General features: G+C 36.5%; 1 protein-coding gene across 1 annotated transcript in view; it reads right to left on the minus strand.

Annotated features, from left to right (window-relative positions):
- Positions 1-27,734, minus strand: part of MTMR9 (myotubularin related protein 9) — a 54,241-nt gene that overhangs the window by 20,684 nt on the left and 5,823 nt on the right. The window contains exons 2-7 of the mRNA XM_026518902.4: positions 20,298-20,406; positions 15,533-15,658; positions 7,995-8,168; positions 5,243-5,460; positions 4,234-4,395; positions 1,498-1,639 (exon numbers count right to left, since the gene is read on the minus strand). Coding sequence (XP_026374687.1) covers positions 1,498-1,639; positions 4,234-4,395; positions 5,243-5,460; positions 7,995-8,168; positions 15,533-15,658; positions 20,298-20,406 — 931 coding nt within the window. The remainder of the gene's footprint in view (positions 1-1,497; positions 1,640-4,233; positions 4,396-5,242; positions 5,461-7,994; positions 8,169-15,532; positions 15,659-20,297; positions 20,407-27,734) is intronic.

The raw sequence follows: 27,734 nt of genomic DNA on the forward strand, positions 1-27,734 counted from the left end.
TTCTAGGTCTCTGTAATTTGTAGCAAAGTCAAAGAATATGAGGTCTTTAGGTACCAAAAAACCACAGCTACCACCTTTTATCTATCCAAAGCGTTGCAGATTATTATAAGTTGCACAAGCCTCATCACTAATGGAAATAAATATGGGGCTCTCATACACAAACTTTATAAGGTCACTCCTGATATTAAATTTGTAATTACATATGGAAAAAAGTTATTGTCATGAAGAAATCTTTATGCATACTTTTATATTGCAGATAAAACTGTCCCTAGTTCCCCTCTTCTCTCGAAAAGAACTGGAAGAGTCTGACCTCTACTGACTAAAGGATATTTAAGAATCACTTGGGTCTCTGGCGCACCCAGAACCCGATTACTGAACTTACCCCAATTCACACCCTTCTAGGGATTTCACACACTTGCTTTAGCTTTGGGTCCTTATACTACCTTACCTGACCAAGAAAATGTCATGAACATTTTCCACTGGCTAATGGTATTTTGATACTCATTAAAATGGTAATATATAAGTAAATAAATCACATTCATTTATTTGTTTGCTATGCATCATGAGGAATGTCGCTGAAGAGATTTTTACCAAATATCTGGGACGGTCTGACTTGAACAGGGATACAGGTTAGTCGTCAGGCAGGGTAGACAGACATGGTAATGTAACAGCATTAACACATAATAAATCTGAATTTTAACTAGAAGGGCCAGAAATGATTTTTCTCCAGAGATAATTCTACTTTCAAGATATATCTAAACATTTGTTCTTAATCACAATTATTTACTAAGTTACACAGTATATACACATTTATAAGTTAACTTCTGACTTGGAGGATTTCAATCTATTTTATGAGGCCTTCCTTTCAGTTGTCATTCAGCATTATGTAATAGCACTGCATTATGTCCTAGGGATAAAAGAGAAATTGGGCATGGTTCCCTGACCTCAAAGGAGTCACTTTATTTGGGTCTGGTTTAGGGAACAAGGCCTGAAGACAATGGATGGATTTTTAGCTGTGAAGAAGGTTAAGGTCCCAGAGAACAGCGACATTTAGCTATATCTTAAAGCATGAGAAGGATTTCACCTGGCGGGGCAAGAGGAGAGGGTGGAGCCTGATGAGCAAAAGGCAGAAAGTGCTAGAGGCTGTGCCTTACAATAACAAGTCCTCACGCCCCCTTCCTGCCTTGTGTTTTTTATCTCTAGACTGTTTTACATTCTTTGTTATTTCCCCTGTGCGTAACAAAGTACAATTAATGAGTTTGTTAAGGGAATGAAATGCCAAATGAGCAAAATAAGTAAGGAGAGGCACAAAAATTGAGAGCCAGTGAAGATCATAAACGTTTCCTGTGAGGAGGACAGATTAACTGCTCCCAGAAAATTAAACATACAATTTAAGCATTTTAATCAATCAAAATTTCATACATTCTCTCCACTCCTGCAAACTGGCATCACATCAATTATTAGCAGTTCCTGTGCACACCAAGCAGCTTTTCTCACCTGCAGCCACTCTCTTTCTATCAGGGCCTCAAAACCACGGATGGTCCTGCTTCTGGGTTCCAAGATGATCTGGGCCAGGGAGGTAACCTGAAGTGTGGAATCAGTTCCCTCTGTTCCATGAATCAATATGGATGCCCCTTCCCTGATAGGAAAATCCAGAGTACAAATGGGATACCCCCAACACGGTCAACCAACTCTGTTACAACAAACATTTATTGAGTACAGTATTTCAAACTCATGCATTCTGCTCCGTCCAGTAGGGTTTAGAGTTGAAATAAGGCACACGAAGAGAGCTTCTCTTAGGAAACAAAACAAAACAAAACAAAACAAAACTATGAGTTCCAAATTTCACATGGCAAGAACCTCTTTAAGTTACAACAACCTTCGCAAAACATTTTAGTTCAATTTTTTCTCCTTTAACAAAATCCCAAAGCAGTCCTTATCACTTAGTTTTCCTGCCTTAATAGTTGATTAAAGCCTTTCTCATCAAACCTAGAAACATACACTTTAAGTTATTTTTCTGTATCTCTCTGACCTTGAGTCTACCTTTTCACCATTAGCAGACTATAAGGACGCCTTTTTAACTGTAATGTAATAGAACTAGGAAACAAGACATGAACCCCTCTTTCAGAAACATGAAAACAAGAAGAAACATTAAAAAAAAACCCCAAAAACAAAAAACAAGCATCAAACTGTCAATCTAGAAAGTCAGTGGCAATGATACTACTATACCATGATACTTAGGAGGAATCTAGGACCCCATTATTCTAAAGACCGTGGAAAGAAACACCAAAAACTAAATTAAGTACATCTCCCCTCCCCTTCTTCCAACTCTCATATTGAAATGACAACGAAGAATTTTTTAAGAAAAAGGAAAATAACCTCACCACTTTCCCATAAGAAATTCAAGTTTAGTGACTACTATTAATTCTTTTCCCATGTACTTATATCCTTTATGCAGCTTTAACAAAAGGTAATTCCTTATTATTTCTGCTTTTATTACAAACATTTTCCCGTGTTTCCATCTCACCTCTAGGAGTACTGTATTAATGGTTATATGATATGCTATTAGATTCTATTAGATGGTCAACATTTACTCGAGTGTCTGAGTTATTTAGGTCATTGCCAATTTCTGTTACACAGTACTTAGCTCTTTGTCTTTTGTGGATTTGAGAGTTCTTAATTTGAAAATAAGACTCCCTGTCATTCACCTATGGTTAGGTTAACAACCTCATTCTTAGGATGAAATCTCATGGCTAGATAGAAGGGTATGAGCAAATATTTTAAGGCTTCTGATGTATACACTGAATTGATATATCTTGGTTAATCTGTGGTATATTTTACATTTAATTCAATTCATTTAAGGTCCATTTTTACATTTTGAGCAATTAATTACACAGGCAGATTTTTATGTAGGTATAAATCATAAGTCAGTATATCTCAGGAGAGGGAACCCAAACATGACAAAATAAACCAAAACCTTCAACTCTTATAAGAATGTGGAAGTCCCTGTTTGTTTCCGGTGGCCGGCTGAGTCTAGACAAAGGTGGAGCTAAATACCACTCTGCACCTCGGGTTGCCTTGACCTGCAGCACCCCATTATTATGGCTGCAAACTCAGACAACATGGTGGTAAGTGTTCATTATCATTTACAGTGCATAAGAAAACAGCAGCCGCTGTATTCACCATGCAAGGGGAAATCTTAACTTAGGTTAAAAAGAAACAAAACCTTTCATATGAACATCTCATTCCATAATATTGATTTCTCTGTCACAGAACCTCTTCTTTAACTTACATATCCCGTAACGCCTAAAACAAAGAACAGTGACAGCCTGTGAATCCCAATGCCAAGAATCTCCACCCCTTACTGGTTTTGTCATTAACGCACCACATAATCTTAAGCAACCTGTTCTCTATGATCAATTTCTCAATAACCATAAAAACATTACACACATATTTCCTTAGTTTGGAAGCATCAATAAAACAAATTATAGTCTCAAGGAAAAGTGCCATCCAAATATGTGGTGGTGATACTTATACCTATTGTTTCAGAGGCATTCCCTTCTTACAAAGGGCATTCTAAGCTTCTGCAACAACTTATACCAATGCTTCTGCCTCTGTGTCCAAGTCTTCTGTCTCAGGTCTCAAGGATTAGCAACCTTCAACTGAGTGAGTAAACTAAAATCACTTCACATACTTCACATCACTGCCCTCAGGTTTGCTCAATTTGAGATCATGATATAACTATACATATCAAGTAGCTTGTAATAAGATACCTGAGAAATTAGAATCATTTTACTGTGTAACAGAATTACATGTTTCTTTTCACTGATATTTCAAAGGAAAGAAGGCAGGTTTGGCCTTCTGAGAGCAAATAAGAAATCTTTTTTTCATTCTTTTTCATGGTTTAAGAAAAGGAAAATTGGTAGATTCACAATTCAAGGATTTTATAGAAAAAAAAAAACAGTTCCTTTAGTACTTAAAAAATATTTGTGTCTTTGAAGATGTGTGTACGTATGTGGCTCATTAATCATCAATTAAATACCAGACTCTATGCTCATAATTCATCAATAACTGAATGGCAATGACTCCCTTACGTAGTAATTTCTACAATGATCTGAACAGAAGGTACAAACTAGGTGCAAACTTTACCACAGTATATAAGCATAGTCTGGATAAAAGCAAAGTCTAGTTAGCAGTACGTGTCCCAATCTGGAACACTGAAACACACTTTACCTGTCAATACACTGAGCTGCTAGACAAGCAGTTGTAAGAATCTCTTTGATGTGAGTCAGCCAGTTCGAAGCCTCCAATCTACCGAGCCACCGGTCCATGTTATGTGTTTGGTCATTACAAGCTTCCACGAGTTTGATTAAGCTCTCCTGAAGAATGGGATACCTTTAAAAACAAGAAAAAGTAAAAAAGAAAATAGAAAATACAATGATGAAGGAGAAACCAAACCAAAACCCCAACCTCCACTATATCTAAGAGGCAACGTAGTTCAAAATAGTATAAAAATATTTACCTTGCTATACAGTGACTTGATAATTAAACACTGAAAATCTAATATTTAAACATGGCTGCAAAGCAGCTTAAAATGCCTGTCACGGTAAATCATTCCTCAGATGAACAGATTAAACCAGTTCACATAACTGAATTATCTGACTAGGGAGTGGGCCAGAACACTGCATTTTGTGACAAGTCACGAGGTCACACCACTGGGATATCTGCAATCCTGTTCCCATAGATCGAACAGTAGACACCGGGTACCTTCAGCAGGGGTGGCCAAGGCCGGCTCAGACCCCATTGTTTTATTAGCTCCAACCCCCACCCACCCACCCATCCAGAAGCTCTTATAAACCTCTCACTGCAGGCATAAACAAAAGATCTAGGTGGAGGAAATAGGCTGTGAGAACAGGGGGGGGGCGGGGGAAAGGAAGTCTCTAGTCTTGTGACTTAGGAAAATATACTTATCTGTAGCGTATCTATCTGTTCACTAAATGTGGTGACCAGTGACCTACAAGCAGAGGACCAGACCTTGTGGTGATGAAATTAAAAGTCACTTTTGGGTATCCAGGATGAAGTTTCCTGCTTATCTTATAAAACATGAGAGGATACCCAGCCAATTTCTGGCTTTAAGTTAATGGGTAGGTTCATTTGAGAACTTGTGATCTTTGAACATCTAAGGGCTCACTCACTAATTCACTTCAAATAAGAGTCCATTCCTGTCTCCAGAGTCTTTTACCTCTCAATGGACTTGTGAAGCCGCCTCCACTGGGGATAATGAGCTTCTTGTTCAAAGCCACCGCCTTTGGCTCTAGCTTGCTGAGCGACATTTAGAGATCGGGTGTCAATGATGTAGCCTCGTTTGCCTGCCCTGAGGGTAGCATTGATGAGCTTTTCATCTTCTTTGCACCTTCTCCCATTTGTGCCCGTGAGGGGCTGACCACTTCGCATGATCACCTAGAAGCACAATGCAGATAAAAATTGAAGAGCAGCTGCTTTGAAAGTTTCTGAAAACAGCAATGAATTAGCTAGATTAAGAGTATCTCAAAAATAATCGTGTGACACTTTGAAGATGAATTTGATCCTGAAAAAAAGAAAAATAGTTCATAACTGTAAAACAAAAATAAGCCCTGCACTTTAACAGTTTTATTTTTCCTACTATCTCAAAATACTTCCACGTAATACATTGTATTTGCTGAAGAGACCAAATATTACAATTCATTTAGTCAGTACATTGTTTACTGGACAGGGTCTTGTAATAGAAGAATAAGGGCCTATGTGCTGGTAAACTTCTACTTCAACTACATAAACAGGGCTGGCAGGTGTTATCAAGAATTACAGGGGCGTCTGGGTGGCTCAGTTGGTTAAGTGTCTGCTTTTGGCTCAGGTCATGATCCCGGGGTCCTGGAATCGAGTCCTGCTTCGGGCTCCTTGCTCAGCAGGGAGCCTGCTTGTCCCTCTGCCTGCCACTTCCCCTGCTTGTGCTCTCTCTTTCTCTGACAAATAGAAAGATACCTTTAAAAAACAAGAAAAAGTAAAAAAGAAAATAGAAAATACAATGATGAAGGAGGCTGGGTAGCTCAGTCAGTTAAGTGTCTGACTCTTGGTTTCGGCTCAGGTGGTGATCTCAGTGTCTTGAGAGGGAGCCTCACGTCAGGCTCCACGCTCCGTGGGGAGTACGCCTGAGATTCTCTCCCTCCCCTCAAATAAATAAATCTTTTTTAAAAAAAAGGAATTATAGGGGCGCCTGGGTGGCGCAGTCGTTAAGCATCTGCCTTCGGCTCAGGGCATGATCCCAGCGTTCTGGGATCGAGCCCCACATCAGGCTCCTCCGCTAGGAGCCTGCTTCTTCCTCTCCCACTCCCCCTGCTTGTGTTCCCTCTCTCGCTGGCTGTCTCTGTCAAATAAATAAATAAAATCTTAAAAAAAAAAAAAAGAATTATAAAGAGAAAAGGGACCAATGGTAAGATAAGAAAGTTTATGCACTATTCTTCTTCTTGTGGGAATCATTTTTAATATCTTGAAAGCTGTTTTTCTGTTACTTATTCTCCTATGGACCTCTTTCATCCTTTTCAGTATTTCAAGACTTAGAAACTTGTTTCCAAAGACCATCAACTATATATTTTGAAAGGTTTGATTTTGGGGGCGCCTAGGTGGCTCAGTCATTAAGCGTCTGCCTTCAGCTCAGGGTGTGATCCTGGAAACCTGGGATTGAGCCCCGCATTGGGCTCCCTACTCCGCTGGGACCCTGCTTCTTCCTCTCCCACTCCCCCTGCTTGTGTTCCCTCTCTCACTGGCTGCTGTCTGTCAAATAAATAAATAAAATTAAAAAAAAAAAAAGAAACGTTTGATTTTGAAACTTTTCTCAAGAAATTGGTATTATACTGGTCTCTTCCTTGGTGAACTTTAGTTATTTCCATTTCACCCCATAATATATGCTGTTATCTTAACTACCTTGAAATTTAACATGATGAAGAAAAGTCATCCAGAAGATGACAACAGCTTACTGCCAGACCGCGCTAACCATGTAAATGGTCACATAATATATTTAATATCAGTTTTTAAAATTCTTTGTAATGAACCCTGATTAACAGAAATACTACTGAGCAAACAGGATGACCTGATGTCAAAGCAGCAAATCTTTAGAAATCTTTTTATCCTAAATATCCATACTTGACTTATTATGCAGGGAAAAAAGAGAAATGTAATATGACTATAAATTATCCACTAATTTACTATTGGTTTCAAAATGAGAAGCAGAGTTATTGACTGAGAAAATAAGAGAACAGAAACAGATTTAGAAAATATTTAGGGGGCAGTTAGGTGGCTGAGACGGTTGGGCGTCCAACTCTTGATTTCAGCTCAGGTCATGATCTTAGGGTCATGGGATGGAGCCCCAAGTTGGGCTCCTTGCTCTTGCTTAGGATTCCCTCTCCCTCTGCTCTACTCCACCCCCACCCTCAACTTGTGTACTCTCTCAAAAAAAAAATTTTTTTTTAGGAAACATACATACAGCAAATGCTTGCCTATTCAATTACTGACTCCTGGGTTTACTAAAGTTGTAACAATAACATGTGTCACTCTTCTCCCTTTTGAAAATAAAAATGTCTGCTCAATTAACCTTTTATGGGGAAATTTCATAAAGATAATTAAAATAAAGTATCCTACCATTATTCCGGTTGGAGAAATTTATTTTTCTACTGAACACTATTATTTTAAGTGTCAAATGAACATTAGCTCCCTTTGTACTGAGTCCTGAAGATAAGCCTATCTGGCCTTTCTAATTTTGAGCAACATTATGAAAAGAATTCAAAATCATATCCTAATCACAAAACATACTACTCCTGATTCCCTAAAGTTTAAAAGAAGGAAGTCTTAGCACGAGAGACTAGTCACATCTATGAACAAGTACACAGACAAGGGAATATTTCTAAGAAAAGATCCATAAACTAAGGCTTTCCGTGGATCAAGCAGCAGTACCATACACTTACCATTCCATTTTTTTTGTGATAATAGCTGAGTACCGGGAAGCGCCCTCCGTGTCGAAATGTAGCTACCTTTCGAAGAGCTTCATCATCAATGGGTTTGGGAACTATGACAATTGGCGGGTAAGAAGGGCAGACAGCAAATTCCTTATTGACATAGCTTAACCGCCATTCACTGGTCTGAAAAACACAAAATACTTCAAAGCTAAGCAAGTATCTCAATGTCACAAAATAATCGGAAAATTTTAAAGGACTTAGAGATCAACTTTCATACAATGAAGAAGCCATCTCAGGAATTTAATATACGGATACCTAACCTATACTAGAAGGAGTTCTATTCTTCAGAATCAGCTTTCTGCTCTGCTAGGGACCCTCTGTTCCTAGAAAGTGCTTCCTTCTATTGAGCAAAATGTGGCTTTGTAACTTCCTCTATTGTTTTTACTGTGATTTCAGCACAAGTTCCTATTTCATATGGCATCCTATTAGCTGACATCATCCCATTCATCCTTTTTGGGTACCATTTACTTTTTTTTTTTTGGTACTCTTCAGTATAGCAACAGGAAGACTATTAATACTCTAGATAATGCTTAACCAGAACAGATGAGAATATAGCTACTACATACATCAAACCCGTTGTTCTTTTCTGTTATTTAAAAATAAGGAAAATCGGAGCGCCTGGGTGGCACAGTCGTGAAGCGTCTACCTTCGGCTCAGGGCATGATCCCAGCGTTCTGGGATCAAGCCCCACATCAGGATCCTCCGCTGGCAGCCTGCTTCTCCCTCTCCCACTCCCCCTGCTTGTGTTCCCTCTCTCACTGGCTGTCTCTCTCTGTTGAATAAATAAATAAAATCTTAAAAAATAAAATTAAATTAAATTAAAATTAAAAAAGGAAAATGGAGAAAGACTGGTAATATATTTCTTAAAATAATAATGACATAATTCTAAAAAAAAAGTTATACTTAGGAACCAATGACATAATTTCTAACTCACTACTACACTAAGGACTAAAAGTATACAACATAAAATTACCCAATGACAACTTATTTCAAACATCAAAAATAAAAACCACTTGAAGACTATAAAAGCTTTGTACAGTCAAAAAAATAAAATTACATATACGCAAATTTTGGTATGTTCTAATAAATCAGAGTTGGCCTAACATGCTGGTCATGGGTTGCAGTACCAAGAAGATAAAATCAAAGTATGTTCAACATACTGTAGAAAAAGAGAATTTTTTTAAAAAAAAAACCTTTTACATGATATATTTTTAAATTAAACCATTTTCACTTTTCAGTTATTCTCTTTACCAATTTTAAAGACAGTTTCCAAAAGATTTATTATTTAATAAAAGGAATTCACCTGTTTCCTGCGCACCTCCATCTCGTAATTCCTTTTCCCCAGAGGCAACCATTTTCAACTCTTTTGGCTTTAACTCTGGCATTTACCTCCAAATTTCTAAATAATATGATTATACTGTTATTTCTTGAATTTCACTATTAGGCATCACTTATTGATTTCCTACTCTGGAAAATAGTTTGATCGTCCACTGACCTGCAATGCCACTTTCTGGCATATATTAAGTTTCCATACATAGAGGGCTCTCTATTCTGTCCCACTGGTTTATTTGTAATAAGTCTCACAGCTTTTAGAATAGACCTCATACTTAGTAGGCTAAGTCTCCTTCTCCCTTTTTTTGCTCTTCAAGAGTACCTGGGCTCCTCTCAATCCTCTGCTCCTCTGTGCAACTTTTATCAAATTTCACACTAAAACCCACTGCAGTTTAATAAGATTGCTCTATAGATTCATTTAAAGACAATTACATTTTTATTTATTTATTTTTTAAGATTTTATTTATGTATTTTGACAGAGAGAGACAGCAAGAGAGGGAAAGAACGCAAGCAAGGGGAGTGTGAGAGGGAGAAGCAGGCTTCCTGCCCAGCAGGGAGCCTGATGTGGGGCTCGATCCTAGGACCTGGGATCATGACCTGAGCTGAAGGCAGACACTTAACAGCTGAGCCACCCAGGTGCCCCGACAGTTACATCTGAGCCACCCAGGTGCCCCGACAGTTAAATCTTTAAAATATTCAATCTCCCTGTCCATGAGCATAGTCTCTCACCTTTTTAAAGCTTCTTAATTTTTTCAATAAAGCTGTATAATTCTCTCAATAACAGCCGTGCATATCTTTTCTTTGATATATTCCTAGAAACCTTATGTTTTTGCTGCATTTTCGTTATGTTTTCAAAATTGTGATTGGTGTACAGAAATGCTTACAATCTCAAGCACATAAGCAACAATGACAATCTTGCTTCTTTCATTTCAATCCCTATACCTTTTATTCTTCCTTCTTGTCTTACTGAACAAGGAAGCAACAGTGGTGGTGGGCATCTTGTCTCACTCTTGAACTCAAAGGGAATGATAAAAGATTTGCTGTTTGTTTTTACTTTGGGTAGCTTTATCAGATGTATCAGGTAGCACTTATCAGATCATGTAAATTCCCTTCAAATGCAATTCTGCTAAGAGCTCTTATCAAGAATAGATGTTTAGTTCTAACCGATTGGGTTTTTTCTATTTTACTTTTATTACACCATTTATGTAATTTGTCTTTTCTGACTAGTTTTGTGATATTCTCTTTGCCTTACTATTTAATAGCTGTATTACAACACAACTAAATAAAGATTTCTTTTTTATTGTCTTGCATGGTGTTTGCCGAGACACTCTAAGAGCCTGTGACTTCCGTTCATTCTGGAGAACTCTCGACCATTACCGCTTTGAATCGTGCCTCTCTTTTTTCTCTATTATCTTCTTCCTGAATTCCCATTTAATAAATGTTGGATCTTCTTCCTTTATCATCCATGCATGTATCTAACTTCTCTATCATTTTTCCCACCTTCCTTGTTTCTCTGCTCTGCACTCTGAGCAATTACTTCAGATCTATATTTCAGATCATTAATTCTCTCTGTTTCTAATCGGCTACTTAAACCTTAAGTTTTTTCTCTTCTTTTTTAATCAACTTTCAGATTTTATTATTTGTATGAAAAATAAACTAGATCCATTTAGAGTGCATGATTACATATCTTGACAGTTGTATACACCCATGAAACCACCACCACAATCAAGATAATAAACATTTCAATCGTTTCCCACAAAATGCCACGTGTATTTTTGCAATCTTTATCTTCCCCTCCACATCCCAAACTAGGAAGTCATTAATCTGCTTTCAGTCACTTTTGGTGTTTATCTAAAAAAATCTTTGCCTAATCCAAGGTCATAAAAGTTTTCTCCTATGTTGTCTTCAAGAAGTTTTATAGTTTTAGCTCTTATTTCATTCATGTATATGTCTACCCTTATACCAATAGGTATAGCTCTTAGTTCATCCAATAGGGTATTAGCTCTTATTTCATCCATGTATAGGTCTTCCTTATACCATACCACATTCTCTTGATTATTGTAGCTTTATATTAAGTTTTAAAATCAAGGAAAGTAAATCGTTTATTTTTTTTAAAGTTGTTTTGGCTATTATAGTAACTTTGCATATCCACATAGATTTTACGATAGTTTTGTCAATTTCTATAAAAAACAGCTATTGGAATTTTGATGGGATTTGCATTGAACCTATATATCAATTTGGAGATAACTGTCATCTTTTTAAAAAAAATTTTATATAAACATTTGCGTCATCTTGGGATTGATACTTGCCAACTTTTTCCTTCAGAATGGGTCACAATATCTTGGCTCAGTTTTAGATGTATCCTGGACATTGCAAATGTTGTGTTGTGGAAACTCTGCATTCCATTATACTCTTTTGAAGAGAGCTAATGTTTTTTGTTTTAGTAGGCAATTAACTTTGTTAGCTTTAAATTTCGAACTCTGTTAACACCTGTGGTGCAAGGCAGCTCAGTTCTTGGTTCTGACTGATCTCAGTTGGCTCCATGCAAGCACATTCAGGATCAGCCAGAGGTTCAAGGTTGTATACCACAAAGTTCCCCTTCTCTAGCTCTCTGGTTACCCCAACCCATTCACCTGGTTCCTCCCACCAGACAGAAAGTGGGCTTTCAATTGCAATGTTAGCCGTTCCTCAATGCCACAACTATGCTGACCTCAGGACAAAGCCCTCCAAATAGGAATTTCATTCTGCCATTCACTTTCTCTACATTTTGATCCCCTCCAAAATATGCGTTCTGTTCAATTACCAGAGCTTTCAGGTGGTAGTTTTTTTTTTGTTTTATTTATAGTTCGTCACTGATCTCTGCAGAAGTCTTAGATAGGAGCTACTCAATCATAAGCAGAACCTTATCACCTTCTTTATATATAATTTCGAAAGTGGTAGATTGAGGAAGTACAGATATATTGTGTATGAATATTTAATCAAAGTACCTGAAATAATCTTTCATGATATCCTAGAATAAAAGAATGCTTAAAGGGGCGCCTGGGTGGCACAGTGGTTAAGCGTCTGCCTTCGGCTCAGGGCGTGATCCCGGCGTTATGGGATCGAGCCCCACATCAGGCTCCTCTGCTATGAGCCTGCTTCTTCCTCTCCCACTCCCCCTGCTTGTGTTCCCTCTCTCGTTGGCTGTCTCTATCTCTGTCAAATAAATAAATAAAATCTTAAAAAAAAAAAAAAAAAAAGAATGCTTAAAGTAGGAGAAACTCTATAGAGACCAGTTTTGTTCAACACTTTCATTTTGTAGACATGGAAACGGGAGTCCCAAAAAGTGAAGCAGCCAATAACATATCTGGGAACACAAGATATCTTGATAGCTAGTTTTAGTACTGTCCTCTCAATACCACATATCTCTTTTGGACATAATAATGAAGTGGGGACTGGCTAATATTATAATGAAAAAGCTTTTCAGATGGTTAAAAAAAAAAAAAGAAAAAACAAAACCTTACTCAAAGAATATTAAGTGACAGAGGTGTAGCCTGGCAGAGGATTTCTAATGGTATATAGAAGGCTTTACCACCCTTTTGCCCTATCCTGAATAAATACACGCCTACATTCATTCACTCGACAAATATTTACCGTTTGCCTATCATGTGCTAGCAATACAGTAGGAAACAAGAACGACACGGTTCCCGCCCTCCAGCTTATATTCTAGCCCAGGAAAGAGACAACGAATAATGAATAAGAAGTCTTCCACACTGTTGACTCCCTCCTACTTGAAACTGACTCTTCCCTTGGATTTTTCTTCAATTCACCTTCAATCCTTGGCATCCTTTTTACTTTAAATGCTTTCCTTAGGCAATCTCGGTTTCTCCTCATGGTTTCCACAGTGTATTTGCTGATTACCCTCAGTTTTTCATTTTTAACACAGACCTCTCAAATAAGCTCTAGACTACCTCTTGTAGATATTCAATGACAGGTACTGTACAGGCCCTTTGAATTGCCATCCCCCAAACTGAACTTAACTCATTCCCTTTAAACACATTTCTCTTTCTGTTCTTCCCATCTCAGTGGTATCATCCCAGATGTCACTGTCTGTTTTACCTTTCACATCCAGGGAGTGGGTCACCAATGCCTCTTAATTCTACTTTCTGAATCTTTCTGCATTATATCCAACCATCTTCTTTATATTATGACAGTGGCTTCTTCAAGCAGTTTCTTAGCATTTTGCATCAGAATTGATTTTCTATAACACAAATCTAATAATGTCATTTTCCCTGTGACTTGTGGATACTTTTGTCAGCATTTATTTCATTGTGCTTGATTACTTAAATAACTGTTAGAATTTGAACAAGTAGAAGGAAGGAACCATGCTTTGCCCATCTTAAATTTCCATCATCTAGTAATTGTACCTGAATACCTCAAACGAGGCATTAAAGATGTTCTCATTAAATCTGCGGATTACAGAATTTGCAGGAAAATACCAGAACTTCAAATATACGAATTGCTTAAATAATTAGCTAAACCAAAAAGAAAATGCCTACTAGGAAAAGTATTGAATCTAAATAAAAATTAGTACGTAAATACAATAACAAAAACACAGGGCAGATCCCTTAGTAACACATATGAGAAGATGTATAAATTTTAGTTTATTTCATTAGTAACTTAATTCTCAAAAAAGCTAATGCAACTTTAAGCTGCCTTAAAGTATCAGTAATAGTTCCAATCAATGCCAAGTGGTATTATGGGTACCATATTTTAAAAGAATAAATGACAAAACAAACGTCCTGCTGGGAAGAGCAACCAGGACAGTGTGCGGCCCTGAGGTCACCACTACTAGAAAAAGCTGAAGTAAATACTGACATTTAATCTGCAGAAAAGAAAACTTAACGGGGACATAAGAGTTCCTAATTTGAAGAACAGTTCATGGTAGAGGAATAAGATAAACTGAATAACAAGGTAACATCAGAAACATTGGCTCTATGTACAGGGAAACAGAGGTCAGCTCAGAATTAGAGCTGTCCCCAAATGGGACACCACTGTGTTTTCGCAAATTCTCCCACACTAAGATTTCAAGCAGAGGCTAAATGACCACATCATGGATGTTTTTAGCACAGGGGATCTCTGCACAGAATAGGAGACTGATTTGAATATTAACCTATAGAATGTAGACTTAGACTGGTTCACTTATGGCACCTAACTCCAAGATAAGTCACAGGCAGGTCATTTGTACAGACAGTTTTGGGTACCCAAACAAATCACCAGAGATGTCCTGATGTCCACGTGACAGTCCTTCCTGATCACCATGTGACTGCCATTTTCCACCTAGGAAATGATTAAGGATTCCTCTAAGGTACCCTTGGTGGTAGTTGATGACAACAAAAAAGTATCATGCATTTAAGAATGTTTACTATGCAGTTTTTAATGCAATAAAAACACTAAATGTAAGTGTAAATACAGGTAGTTATTCACAAACTACATAGCAATGTCCCATACATAAAAATGTGAACTTCCTGTTCCTTTATCACCTTGCTGACATGGACATCTTTATTCTTTAAATTACATAGTACCCTGGTCTCTACTTCTTGACCCCCCCCCTCACTGGGGCCCATTTATATAGGTGTGATGGAAGAAGAATGAAGTAAAATTGTGAAGAATGAGAAAGAAAACCTGGTTCTAGTAACCTGGTCTTAATAACCCAAATTATAAAAACACAAAAATTATCCTACAGAAACAAATACGATCTATGTTTCTCTAATGCTGTCTTAGGCACACAGTGGGTTCAACAGACTTTTTTGGGATGGCTCAGAACCTAATTACTACATATAAAGTTGTTTCTATGGAGACGCTTTTAAAACAATCAACAATGAACTCAAAACAGGTCAGGACTATCTTTATCAAGATCTTTTCAAAATTTAAAAGAGTAACATCTGGAATACAGCTGAAATCCACTAGAAGAAAAATCCCTTGAGCCACAGCATTGAAAACGAATTGTGCAAATCTCTGAATGGCAGAAGCTACAGTATTAACAGCTAACAGAAATTTCTTTCAGGCATGGATAAGCCAACAACACCTTATTAGTCATCAGAAGGAAGTGATCATTTAACAAGTAAGGTATGGGGTTATTTCTCGATACACTCAGTGTCTCAAATGTTACTCACAGCTGAAGAGTAGAGTTCAAACTCTTGCTCAGGGAGGAAAGAATGCCAGCCATCTTCTACCACTTCAAACATGGGCCGGTAAAAGAAAGGGTACATCAGAGTGATAGAGTCCAGGGTAGACAATGCCTAGGGCATAAAAAAGAAACAAAAGAAAGAAAAAGGAACATACCACAATTTGAAATACTTTCTAACTGCCAAATTGGTATTAAATAAATATGGTCTAATAATGATGCACATTCAATATGTTTCTCTAACGTTGTATTTACCACTAGATACAATTACAGCTTCTTGAAGCTTATTTCCATGCTTTCAGCATCTAACAAGGTACCTGGCACATAGCTTATACTAAATTAACATTTGCTGAATGAACAAAAGAACAAAAAAAGTATGCACACCTATTCTTGAAGAAAAATTAAATAACTCCTTTTGACACCACTTAACAAAGCCTAATAAAAAGGTCCAAATATTTCTGGGGATCAGAAAACAAACAGGTTCTGGTTAGAAAGCAAGGTCTTGGCTCAATTTCAGTTATCGACTATATCAACGTATGTACATTATTTAAAATCAGTGTCTGTTAGTAACCATAAATAAGGGTGTTACAGCTTGGTAGCCAGGTATCGTATTACCTTTATGCTACAATGACCCATTCTCAAGTTGGGGCAATAACTCTGTGGTCCCCAAATGAGCCTATAATCATCTGGAACACTTGAATTCTGGATAACAACACCAGGAAAACCTGACTAAAAGGGAGGAACAGACAGATGAACATCCTCCATCACTGGGCAGTTTCAACCTTCTGACAGGGGAATTATAAAAACCACTTCTATGGCTAGGAAAAAAGGTACCAAAATCAATTAGCATAATTCAAATTTCAGTAATCATGGAGACACTCACCTGGAGGAGGGCGGGAGCCCAACATCATGCTAGTTCCCCAAAACTCTCAGAATAAAGCTACCCCTTTCTAGATCACAGAAGGACCAGGCTCGCAAAAGAATGGGCCCAAGACTTATTTAAAAAACAGATTAGATATGTAGTTTAGCAGTTTAACAAAAACATCTTCATCCAAAGCTATTCTTCCATCTGTCCATAAATCATGACACCTTTCCCCCAGAGCTCATAAAGCAGAAAATATGGAGATGCATGGCCGTATAATCCATTATCCACTTCTATATAGTCTTTGGCTGCCAATCACACTAAACAGAAGCAGAATGGCCAATGTCCACATCTGACCTAGGCCCGAGCTGTCATTGTTCAGTACAAACATTATTTTACTTAATTGGTTCACTTTTTTTTAATTGGTTTATTTTTAAGATATTCTTCGCAGTATTTAAAATTTTTTTCATCTTTACTGAGGTAAAATTGACAAATAAAACTAAGATATTTCAAGTGATGATTTGAAACATTGTGAAAGGACGCCCCAGGGAGTTAATTAACACATCCATCACCTCACATGTTTGCCTTTTGTTGAAAACATTTAAGCTCTACTCTCTTAGAAAATTTCTATTATACAATATTACAGTGTTATCAACTATGGTTTACCGTGTTTTACATTAGATCCTAAGACTTTATTCATCGTATAACTGCAAGTTTGTAACTTCTGCCAACCTCTCCCTATCTCCCTCAGCCCCCAGCAACCACTTTTCCACTCTCTGTTTCTCTAAGTTTTGTTTTTGGTTTTTAGGATTCCACATATAAGCAGTAACATGCCATATTTGTCTTTCTCTGGTTTATTTCACTTAGCATAATGCCCTCCAGTTTCACCCTGTTGTCACAAATATCAGGATTACTGTTTTTAAAGGCTGAATAATATTCCATTGTATGTACAGATAAACATCACATTTTCTTTATCCATTCATCTGTTGACAGATACTTAGGCTATTTCCACATTTTGACTATTATGAGTAATGCTGCAATGATCATGGAAGTAAAGATAGCTCTTTGAGATGATTTTGTTTTCTTTGGATATATATCCAGAAATGGGACTGCTGGGTCATACGGCAGTTCCATTTTTAATTTCTTGAGGAACCTCCATACTGTTTTCCATAGTGCCTGGTACAACCACGATTTTAAATGCAAGTTAGCAGCCACTTTAGAAGGTAATAAGCACTCATATTCTGACTTGTGATCACATACTATGTCACTAGAGACAGGACTTTTCCTTTAAACACACTGATGCTGAAAGAACTGAAAACATTTTAATTCCAAAAGACAGTGGAAACTATATTGAAAAAAGCTTCATCAGACTTCCTGCTACATTTTAGAAAACTGAGCACTTGCCAGGTATTCTTCCAAAGGGATTCTATTTGTGGCAGCAGAATATATTAGGGTATGTGGATTCTTGATTAGAAAGAATAGCTCAACTGTTTTATATAAGATATTCACTTACTATTCCCAAGTTATGTCAAGATGTATAGCTGAAGTGGGGAAGGAACTGGACACCAGGAAAAGGCAAGAGGCCAAGTTCACGATGTATATTTACTATGTTGTAAAACAATCAGTAGAGCATTTGCTTCCTAAGGTCAAGGGTTTCCATATATTCAGTTTCTAAAGTACTTTAGGTACTATATACGGCCAAATAAACAACTGATTGGTGTCAGATGCTAACGAAACAAAGCAAATGCAATCAGAACGTGGGTAACAGGTTTTGCCCTATATTTCCTTTACTGTTATCCCTCACCGTATGCAACTTCACTAACACCCACCAACCAGCTATCTTGTAAGTTATAAAAGGGCTAAGAAAAAAAATGCAGACTGTTCAGTGAAAATCCAAACCCACAACTGGAAAAACAAAAACAAACCCATGATCAAATGAAATGGGTCAGTAGCATTCCCCTGCCCAAAGAGCAGGACACTGTTTCAATTGAACAGCCTAGAAACCACAGTGCATTTCTTAGCCATGCTAGCAAATTTGGCCAAATCAACGTTACTACATCACTTCCAAATGACAAGATATGTAAGACAAATAGTTCAACTCATCTTCTCATTTCCTCTAAGTAAAATTTAGCAAAGGCAGAAAGTAAACCAGTTCTATGCCTTTTTTCTCATCACAACAGTTGTTTTGTTTCTCTTTCTTGTTTAAAAACCAAACAAGATCCTAATTACAGATTTTTAAACCTTCCTGCCTCCTCTTAATGGTTAAGCCAATAGCATTTGTTTTGGATACAAAGACCAGATTAGTCACTCAAAGACCAACGAAAAAAAATCAATGTGTCTATAATTATCTAGATAATACTATAAACATAAAGTTAATTACTATAATTTAGTGGCAATGATTTAAAACAAAGCAATTTAAAATTTGAGTGTAAATCAAAATAGTTTGGTTGAGTGAGGAAGAAAATGGTGTGAGCGCCTCGATTTAAATATTAAATTATCCAAGTAAAATGTCTATTATTTGTAATCTGAACAGATATTCAATATCGTTGATACAAATATAAAACACCCCCCTGTCTTTTTTTTTTTTTTTTTTTTAGTTCTTATCTCCACTTTATTTATTTTTTTTATAATGATTTTTTATTATATTATGTTAGTCACCATACAGTACATCCCCGGTTTCCGATGTAAGGCTCGATGGTTCATTAGTTGTGTATAACACCCAGTGCACCATGCAATATGTGCCCTCCTTACTACCCATCACCGGCCTATCCCATTCCCCCACCCCCCGCCCCTCTGTAGCCCTCAGTTTGTTTCTCATAGTCCATAGTCTCTCATGTTTCATTCCCCCTTCTGATTACCCCTCCTTTCTTTATCCCTTTCTTCCCCTACTGATCATTCTAGTTCTTATGTTCCATAGATGAGAGAAATCATATGATAGTTGTCTTTCTCTGCTTGACTTATTTCACTTAGCATTATCTCCTCCAGTGCCGTCCATGTTGTAGCAAATGTTGAGAACTCGTTCTTTCTGATAGCTGAGTAATATTCCATTCTATATATGGACCACAACTTCTTAATCCAGTCATCTGTTGAAGGGCATCTCGGCTCCTTCCACGATTTAGCTATTGTGGACATTGCTGCTATGAACATTGGGGTGCATATGGCCCTTCTCTTTACTACGTCTGTATCTTTGGGGTAAACACCCAGTAGTGCAATGGCTGGATCATAGGGTAGCTCAATTTTTAACTTTTTAAGGGACCTCCACACTGTTTTCCAGAGTGGCTGTACCAACTTGCATTCCCACCAACAATGTAGGAGGGATCCCCTTTCTCCACATTCTCTCCAACAATTGTTGTTTCTTGCCTTGTCTATTTTTGCCATTCTAACTGGCGTAAGGTGGTATCTCAGTGTGGTTTTGATTTGAATTTCCTTGATGGCTAATGATTTTGAACATTTTTTCATGCAAACACCCCCCTGTCTTAAACAAACCTAATGTACGGAAAATTCAGACTTACTAAAGACAAACAAAAGACTATAATTATTTGTGATAATCACTTACTTTATAAAAGAAATAACTTTTTAGAAAAGCCTTACCCTATAATACATACAACGGACTATTACTGAGTCTTAAAAGAGAAGGAAATCCTGTCAAATGCTACAGCGGGTGAACCTAGAGGAAAAAGGAACACTAAAAACTGTTATAAGTCAATAAAATCCTATTACACTCCTATAACAATGAATCAGGGTGAGGCTTTTCCTGTCAATTTTCAATATGTGAGTCACAAAACATAACCAACTATCTACTAAAAAAACATATGAGCTCTACTGAGTCGGAACATAAGGTTGTTTTTTGTTACTATTTATTTTCATCAGATTTTGCTTCTGAAATATTTACCTCAATGGAACTGGCTATATTCAAACATTCTTCCATTCCAGGAATATCCAACTGAATTATTCGAAAATCTTTACATTTTATGATGATGGTACCCAGTGGTCCCACAAATCTGTAAAAAATTACAAATTATGCTTAGGAACATACATAGTTCTATCTTTAAACATACGATTATTTCCGTGAAAAGAGAATGTAGTTGTAATTACCATCTATAGTCAACTTTCTTCTCCCCTATGGTCTAATTAAGGAAGAGTTAAGACTGTGTTATTAAAATGTGAGCCATAAATTATTTTAAATACATATACTTAAAATTTTTCAAATTCATAAAGTAATTCGTACTAGGCCAACTCATTTAATGAAGATTATTTGGGGTCTTACTTCAAAGAATAGAGAAAAAAAGATCTGTAATTAACATGTTAAGTGTTTATATAGCATAGGAAAACACTTCATTTCAGATTTTATTTACTTCCAAGCTTGTTGTAGTTGATTTTAAATGTAAGTATCTTTCTTTCAGTCTTCAAACACTATTAATTTACAATTTCTATTCTAAATCAATGGCATATCTACTCATAAGTTTTGTATCGATAAATTTTGTACAAATGTAATTTAACCTTAATTGGAATTTTTGTCTTCCTTATACTACTGTTGTTTTGTTTTGTCTATACTTTCTGACAGCTCTGAGTTTTCTTTTGCTTTGCCACTGGTTGGCCCCTTTCTTTTCCATTAATACTTCTGAGTATTCCCTAAACTAGGAATTCTTAGATTGACCAAATGCTGTTCATTTTACTTACATTTTGTCCAGTTTAGAAAGACCACTCCTACAGCTACTCTTCCTGAGCTCCATCTCAATTGCTAATCCTCCCTATGCCTCACATCACTGCCTTGTTAATTTGGACAGGTGAACACGGGTCAAATCCTACTAAAGATAATTCTACCAAAAATCCACAACCTATCAACACATTGGAATGCCTCTTATAAAATTTATTTGGAAAACTCACACTCTTCGCACTTCTACTTCTGGCAAAGGTAGAATAACAGGGACTGTATTTACCCTCCCACCTGAAACAAACCAAAATAATTGGCCAAAATATAAAAGAAAGAACTGTTTTCAAGACACTGGACATCCAGCAACAAAGAACAGAGATCTCTGGGAGATGGGAAACAAGTGAATCCTACAATTGCCTGAGTTTACGGTTTTGAGAGATGCCAGGCTATAGAAGAGGGAAGCTGGGTGGGGCTGATAGTCTGAGGAGAGCATCTACATTAAAAAAGAAAGTTTCATGTTAGTGACTTCATATCAGTGACTTCAGATTTAGATAAAAAAAGAAGAGCAAGTCAAATTCAAAGCAGAAGAAATTAAATAAAGATCAGAGCCAAAATCAATGAAACAGAAAAAAGAAAACTATAGGGAATAATAAAAGCAACGATGATTGCTTGAAAATAATAAAATCAATAAACCGCTAGCCAAAGTAATCAGGCAAAAAGAAAGTGAGTCTCAATTTACCAATATCAGAAATAAGAGAAATGAGAATCACTACAGACTGTATAACATTAAAAAGATAAGGAAATACCAGGAATAACTTTATGCCAATAAATTCAACAAGCTAAATGACATGGACCAATTCCTCAGAAGACACAAACTCAAGAACATAATTAGTTCTATAGCTATTAAATAAACAGAAATATTCATGAAAATCTTCCCCACCAAAAACCCCTCTGGGTCTAGGTGGCTTCACTGATGAATTCTATAAAACATTTAAGGAAAATATACTATCAATTCAGGACAAACTCTTCCAGAAAGATGAAGAAGAGGCAATTATTTATCATCTCATTCCATGAGGTGAGCATTACCCTAATACAAAAACCAAACAAAAACACGACAAGAAAACTGTACACAAATATCCCTCATGAACCCAGATGCAAAATTTCTAAACAAAATATTAGCAAATTAAATTCAACAATATATAGAAAGGATAATACATAATGAACAACTGGGGTTTATCATTTGAAAGCAAAGCCATTTATCATATTGCCAAACTGAAAAAGTAAAACCATATGATCCTCACAATAGATATAGAAAAAGCATTTAACAAAATTCAACATCTATTCCTGATCTTAAAAAACAAAAACAAAAAAACCCCACTCTCAGCAAACCAGGAACAGAAGGAAACATATTCGACCCGATAACAGCATTTACCAAAAACAAAACAAAACAAAACAAAACAAAAAAACAAAAACAACAAAACAAATCTACCACTAATCGCAGACTTAATGATGAAAGACTAAATACTTTTTCACTAGTATCAGGAATAACAGAGATTGTTCAATGTCACCACTTCTATTCAATACTGTACTGATAGTCAATAGCCAGTGCAATGAGGCAAGAAATAAATGGCATCCAGATTGGAAAAGAAGAAATAAAACTGTCTTTAGTGGCAGATGACATGATTGCCTACTTAGAAAAACTAATGAAAAATACAACAAACTATTAGAATTAAAAAGTGAGGTTAGTAAGGCTGCCGGATACAAATTCAATACACAAAAATCAATAGTATTTCTATATACTATTGCAACAATTGTTAAAAATATTCAGGCCTTGGTTTTTATTCAGGACGGAAAGGCTGATAGATCAGGAGATGGCTGTCACTGAAAAGACAGTTTGTGACTCACAGTTCTCAAAAGGAGGGGACACACTATGTCATGCAGGGCCACTGGGTTATACAGGTGATCCCTGGTTGTCTATACCTGGCCCTGGAATAATTTAGGAGAGAAGAATAGTAGTCCTGAATGCAGAAGCCTGATATGAGGAAGTAAATGAGGGTATGGACTTAAGAGCTGTTGGTGTGCATGCAGGCAAGTTTCCTGCTATTTCTAGTAAATAGCTAACTCTGAGAGGGGGAGTCCCTCTCCAGAAGGTGTCAATGTACCTGAAGATGTCAATCTCCTGAAGATGTCAATGTACCATAAAATATAGAAAGTAAACAACGGGACTAATACAAAAGCAATTAGAAATTGAAATTTTAAAAATACCATTTGAAAGAGCATCAAAAAATGTGTAATAAATGGGGGTGATCGGTCAAAAAATGTCTGAGATCTATAAGTGAAAACTATAACACATTGTTGAGAGAAATTAAAGAAGACCTAAATAAAATGACTGGAGAGATGTACTTTGTTCATGGGACAGAAGACTTAATATTAAGATATCAGACGTCAACTCTCACCAAATTCATTAATCAACAGCTTCAACACAATTCCAATGAAAATCACATAGGGTTTTTTTTTTTTAAGAAATTAACGAGCTGATTTTAAAATTCATATGGAAATGCAAATGACCTTAAATAGACAGAACAACTTTTAATAAGAACAAACCTGGAGAGCTAATGCTACATAATTTCAACTTAATATGAAGCTACTGTAGGGGCACCTGGGTAGCTCAGTTAGTTAAGCACCTGATTCTTAATTTTGGCTCAATTCATGATCTCAGGTTTGTAAAACTGAACCCCAAGTCGGGCTCCATGCTCAGCAGGGAGTCTGCTTCTCTCCCTCTCCCCTCTATCCCTCCCCCCTTCACATGCTCACTCTCTTTCTTAAATAAATAAATAAATAAATAAATCTTTTTTAAAAAGTTACCGTAATTAAGACTGTGGTAATGTAACAGCATCAAGATAAACAGATCAAAGGGACAGAAAGACAGTCTAGAAATAGTTTTACTTATATATGGACAAAGGTGCAAAGACAATTCACTGAAGAAGGGGTAAAACAATCAGATATCCATATGCAACATACACACACACATATATGTATACCATAAACTATATATAAAAACTGACTCAAAATGGATCATATACCTGAAGATAAAACCCAGAACTATAAAACTGCTGGAAGAAAATATGAGCAAAAATCTTTGTGACCTTGGGTTAGGCAAAGATTTCTAAGATAAGATACCACAACTCCAATCTATAAAAGAACTGATAAACTGGGCTTCTTCAAAACTGAAATCATTTGCTCTCTGAAAGACACTGTTAAAGAGAATGAAAAGGCAAACCACAGACTGAGAGAAAATATTTACAAATCTTATTTGATAAAAGTCTTGTATATAGAATATTAAAAAAAAAAACAACTCTCAAAACTCAATAAAGGAAAGGATTCTGGGAAGACGGTGGAGTAGGAAGGACCAGGAATCTGTCTCCCCACCTAGACAACAATTTCACTGGCACGATTTGTTTGATGTGACTATTCTGTAACTCTAGAATCTATTGGCTTGCAACTTCCAGGGGGAAGACTTGAATGATCAATTTTGGATAAATTCAGACCTTAGCAAAACAGCAGCTACACATCCTAGCCATGTGATGGGCAGCTATGCACATGTTCCTGGAGCAGCTTGTGCACAGCCTGAGGAAGCCAAGTTGGACAAAGACACCGTCCTCCAAGTATCAGAGAAAAAAGATCCTGTCCTCCAACTATCAGGGATCTATGCTCTGATCGCTGATTGCTGCTTCTGATCACAGAAATGCAAAGGCCAGCAGCCACTGTTGTTGCATCTCTTCCTATTGTTGCAAGCCCCTCCTCCACAAGTGACTTCCAGGGAATTTAAAGGCCAGTTCCCTTTCCCCTCCCAATCCTCATTTCATTTTTCCCTTTTCTCCTTTCAGGAGACAGACATTAAAGACTAGGACACTCAAAAACAATTACATATATGAGGAATATTATATCAATGCCCAAGGAACAGCTCAGAAAAGAGCTATTAGATGACCTTAAATTTGCACTTCAGGCTGATCTCTGGCATAGAGAAAACTTACAACAACAGCAACAATAATTATAATAAGCAAATGACAATTATTAAAAACAAACAAACAAAAACAGCAAACCCTGGGGAAAGGGAAGAATCTGATTCCCAGAGTTGGTCACCACATCATTAGATCAAATGTTCAGTGTTCCAACAAAAACAAAAACAAAAAATCACAAGGCATACAAATAAACAGGAAAGTATGAACCATTCAAAGGAAAAAAAATACATCAACAGAAACTTTCCCTGAAAAAGACCTGATGGCAGATATACCCAACAATGATTTTAAAACAATCATTTTAAAGATGCTCAAAGAACTTAAGAAAGATGTGGAGAAAGTCAAGAATGCGATGTGTGAACAAAATGGAAATATCGATAGAGAAAACCTCAAGAAACCAAAAAGAAAAAGAAAAAGAAAAAATTGGAGCTGAAAAGTGCAATAAGTGAAATGAAAAAATTCACTAGAGGGATTCAAAGGCAGATGTGAGAAGGCAGAAGAAAAATCAGTGAACCTGAAGAAAAAATGGAAATTATTGGGTCTGAGAAGCAGAAAGAGAAAAGACTGGAAAAAAGTGAATAGAACCTAAGGACCTGTGGGATACCAACAAGAGAACCAACATACACATTGCGGGAGTCCCAGAAAGAGAAGAAAAAGGAACAGAGAGAATATTTGAAGAAATAATGGTGGAAAAATTCCCCAATTTGATGAAAGACATGAACATAAACATCCAAGAAGCTCAACAAACTCCAGGTAAGATAAACTCAGAGAACCACACCAAATCACATTTTAATTAAACTTTCAAAAGACAAAGAGAAAATCTTGAAAGCAGCAAGAAGGAAGAGAATTGTCACATACAACAAGGAAGCCACAATAAAATAATGAACTGATTTCACATCAGAAACTTTGGAGGCCACAAAACAGTGAGTTGATATATTCGAAGTGCTAAAAGCAAAAGCTGTCAACTAAGAATCCTTTATCCAGCAAAGTGTCCTTCAAAAGTAAAGGAGAAATTAAGACAGTCCCAGATAAACAAAAGTTGAGGGACTTATGACCACTAGAGCTGCCCTACAAGAAATGCTCAAGGGAGTCCCACAAGGTTAAATGAAAGGACACTAGGCAGTAATCTGAAGCTATATGAAGAAATAAAGATCTCAATGAAGGTAAATACATGGGTGGTTATAAAAGCTAATATTATTGTAACAATGGTTTGTAAACGTACTTTTTGTTTTCTACATGATTTAACAGATTAATACATTCAAAGAAAAAATTATTACTATAAAAGCTATTATAACTGTATTACTATAACTTTGGATTATAACTCCAAATTTTGTTTACTACATAATTTAAGAGACTAATGCATTAATAAGAATTATTAGTTTATGTTTGGGGGCATACAATGTATTAAGATGTAACTTTGTGACATGAATAATGAAAAACAGTAGGGACAGAGCTATAAAGGAGCACATTTTTTGTATGTTATTGAAGTTAAATGGCATAAATTCAAATTAGAGTGTTATAACCTTAGGATGTTTAATGTAATTCCCATGGTAATCACAAAGAAAATAGCTATAGGATATACATAAAGGTAAATGAGAAAGGAATTTAAACATTTCACTACTAAAATATCAACTACATACAAACAGAATACTAAGGGACAGAAAAGGTATAAGGCATAGAGAAAACAAACAGCACAGTAACAGAAGTCCCTCCTTATCAATAATTATTTTAAATGCAAATTGATTTAAAAAAAAACTGTCCAATCAAAAGACAGAGATTGGCAGAATGAATAAAAACATATGATCCCACTATATGCTATCTTACAAGAGACTCCAGATCCAAAGACACAAATGTAACCTAAAAGTGAAAAGATAGGAAAAAAATATTCCATGCAAACAGTAACCAAAAGACAGCAGGTAAGGTTATACTAATATCAGACAAAACAGACTTTTTAAAAGATGTTATTTATTTATTTGACAGAGAGAGAGACAGCCAGGGAGAGAGGGAACACAAGCAGGGGGAGTGGGAGAGGAAGAAGCAGGCTCTCAGCGGAGGAGCCTGAGGTGGGGCTCGATCCCAGAGCTCTGGGATCACGCCCTGAGCCAAAGGCAGACGCTTAACGACTGCGCCACCCAGGCGCCCCCAGACAAAATAGACTTTAAATCAAAAATGGTTAAAAGAGACAAGGAAGGACATTATATACTAATAAAATATTCAACACAGCAAGCAGATATAACAATTATAAATAATTACACATTTAACTACAGGCAATCAAAATATATGAAGCAAAAACTGACAGAACTGAAGGAAAAAATAGTTCTACAGTAATACTCGGAGACTTTAATACCGCATTCATGATAATAGCTAGAACAATCAGAGTGAAGATAAATAAGGAAATAGACACTTAACACAATAAACCAACCAGATGTAACAGACACATACACACTAGCTACCAAACAACAACAGAATACACATTCTTCTCAAGTGCACATGGGACACTTTCCAGGACAGACCGTATGTTGGGTCATAAATCAAAGTCTCAGTAGATTTAAAAAGATAGATATTTGAACAGAATGGGATGAAGTTAGAAATCTACAACAAAAGGAAAACTGAAAAATTCACAAAATTATGGAAAGTAGCAATGCACTTTTAAACA

Source organism: Ursus arctos, unplaced genomic scaffold, assembly GCF_023065955.2.
Source record: "Ursus arctos isolate Adak ecotype North America unplaced genomic scaffold, UrsArc2.0 scaffold_11, whole genome shotgun sequence".
Taxonomy (NCBI): Eukaryota; Metazoa; Chordata; class Mammalia; order Carnivora; family Ursidae; genus Ursus; species Ursus arctos.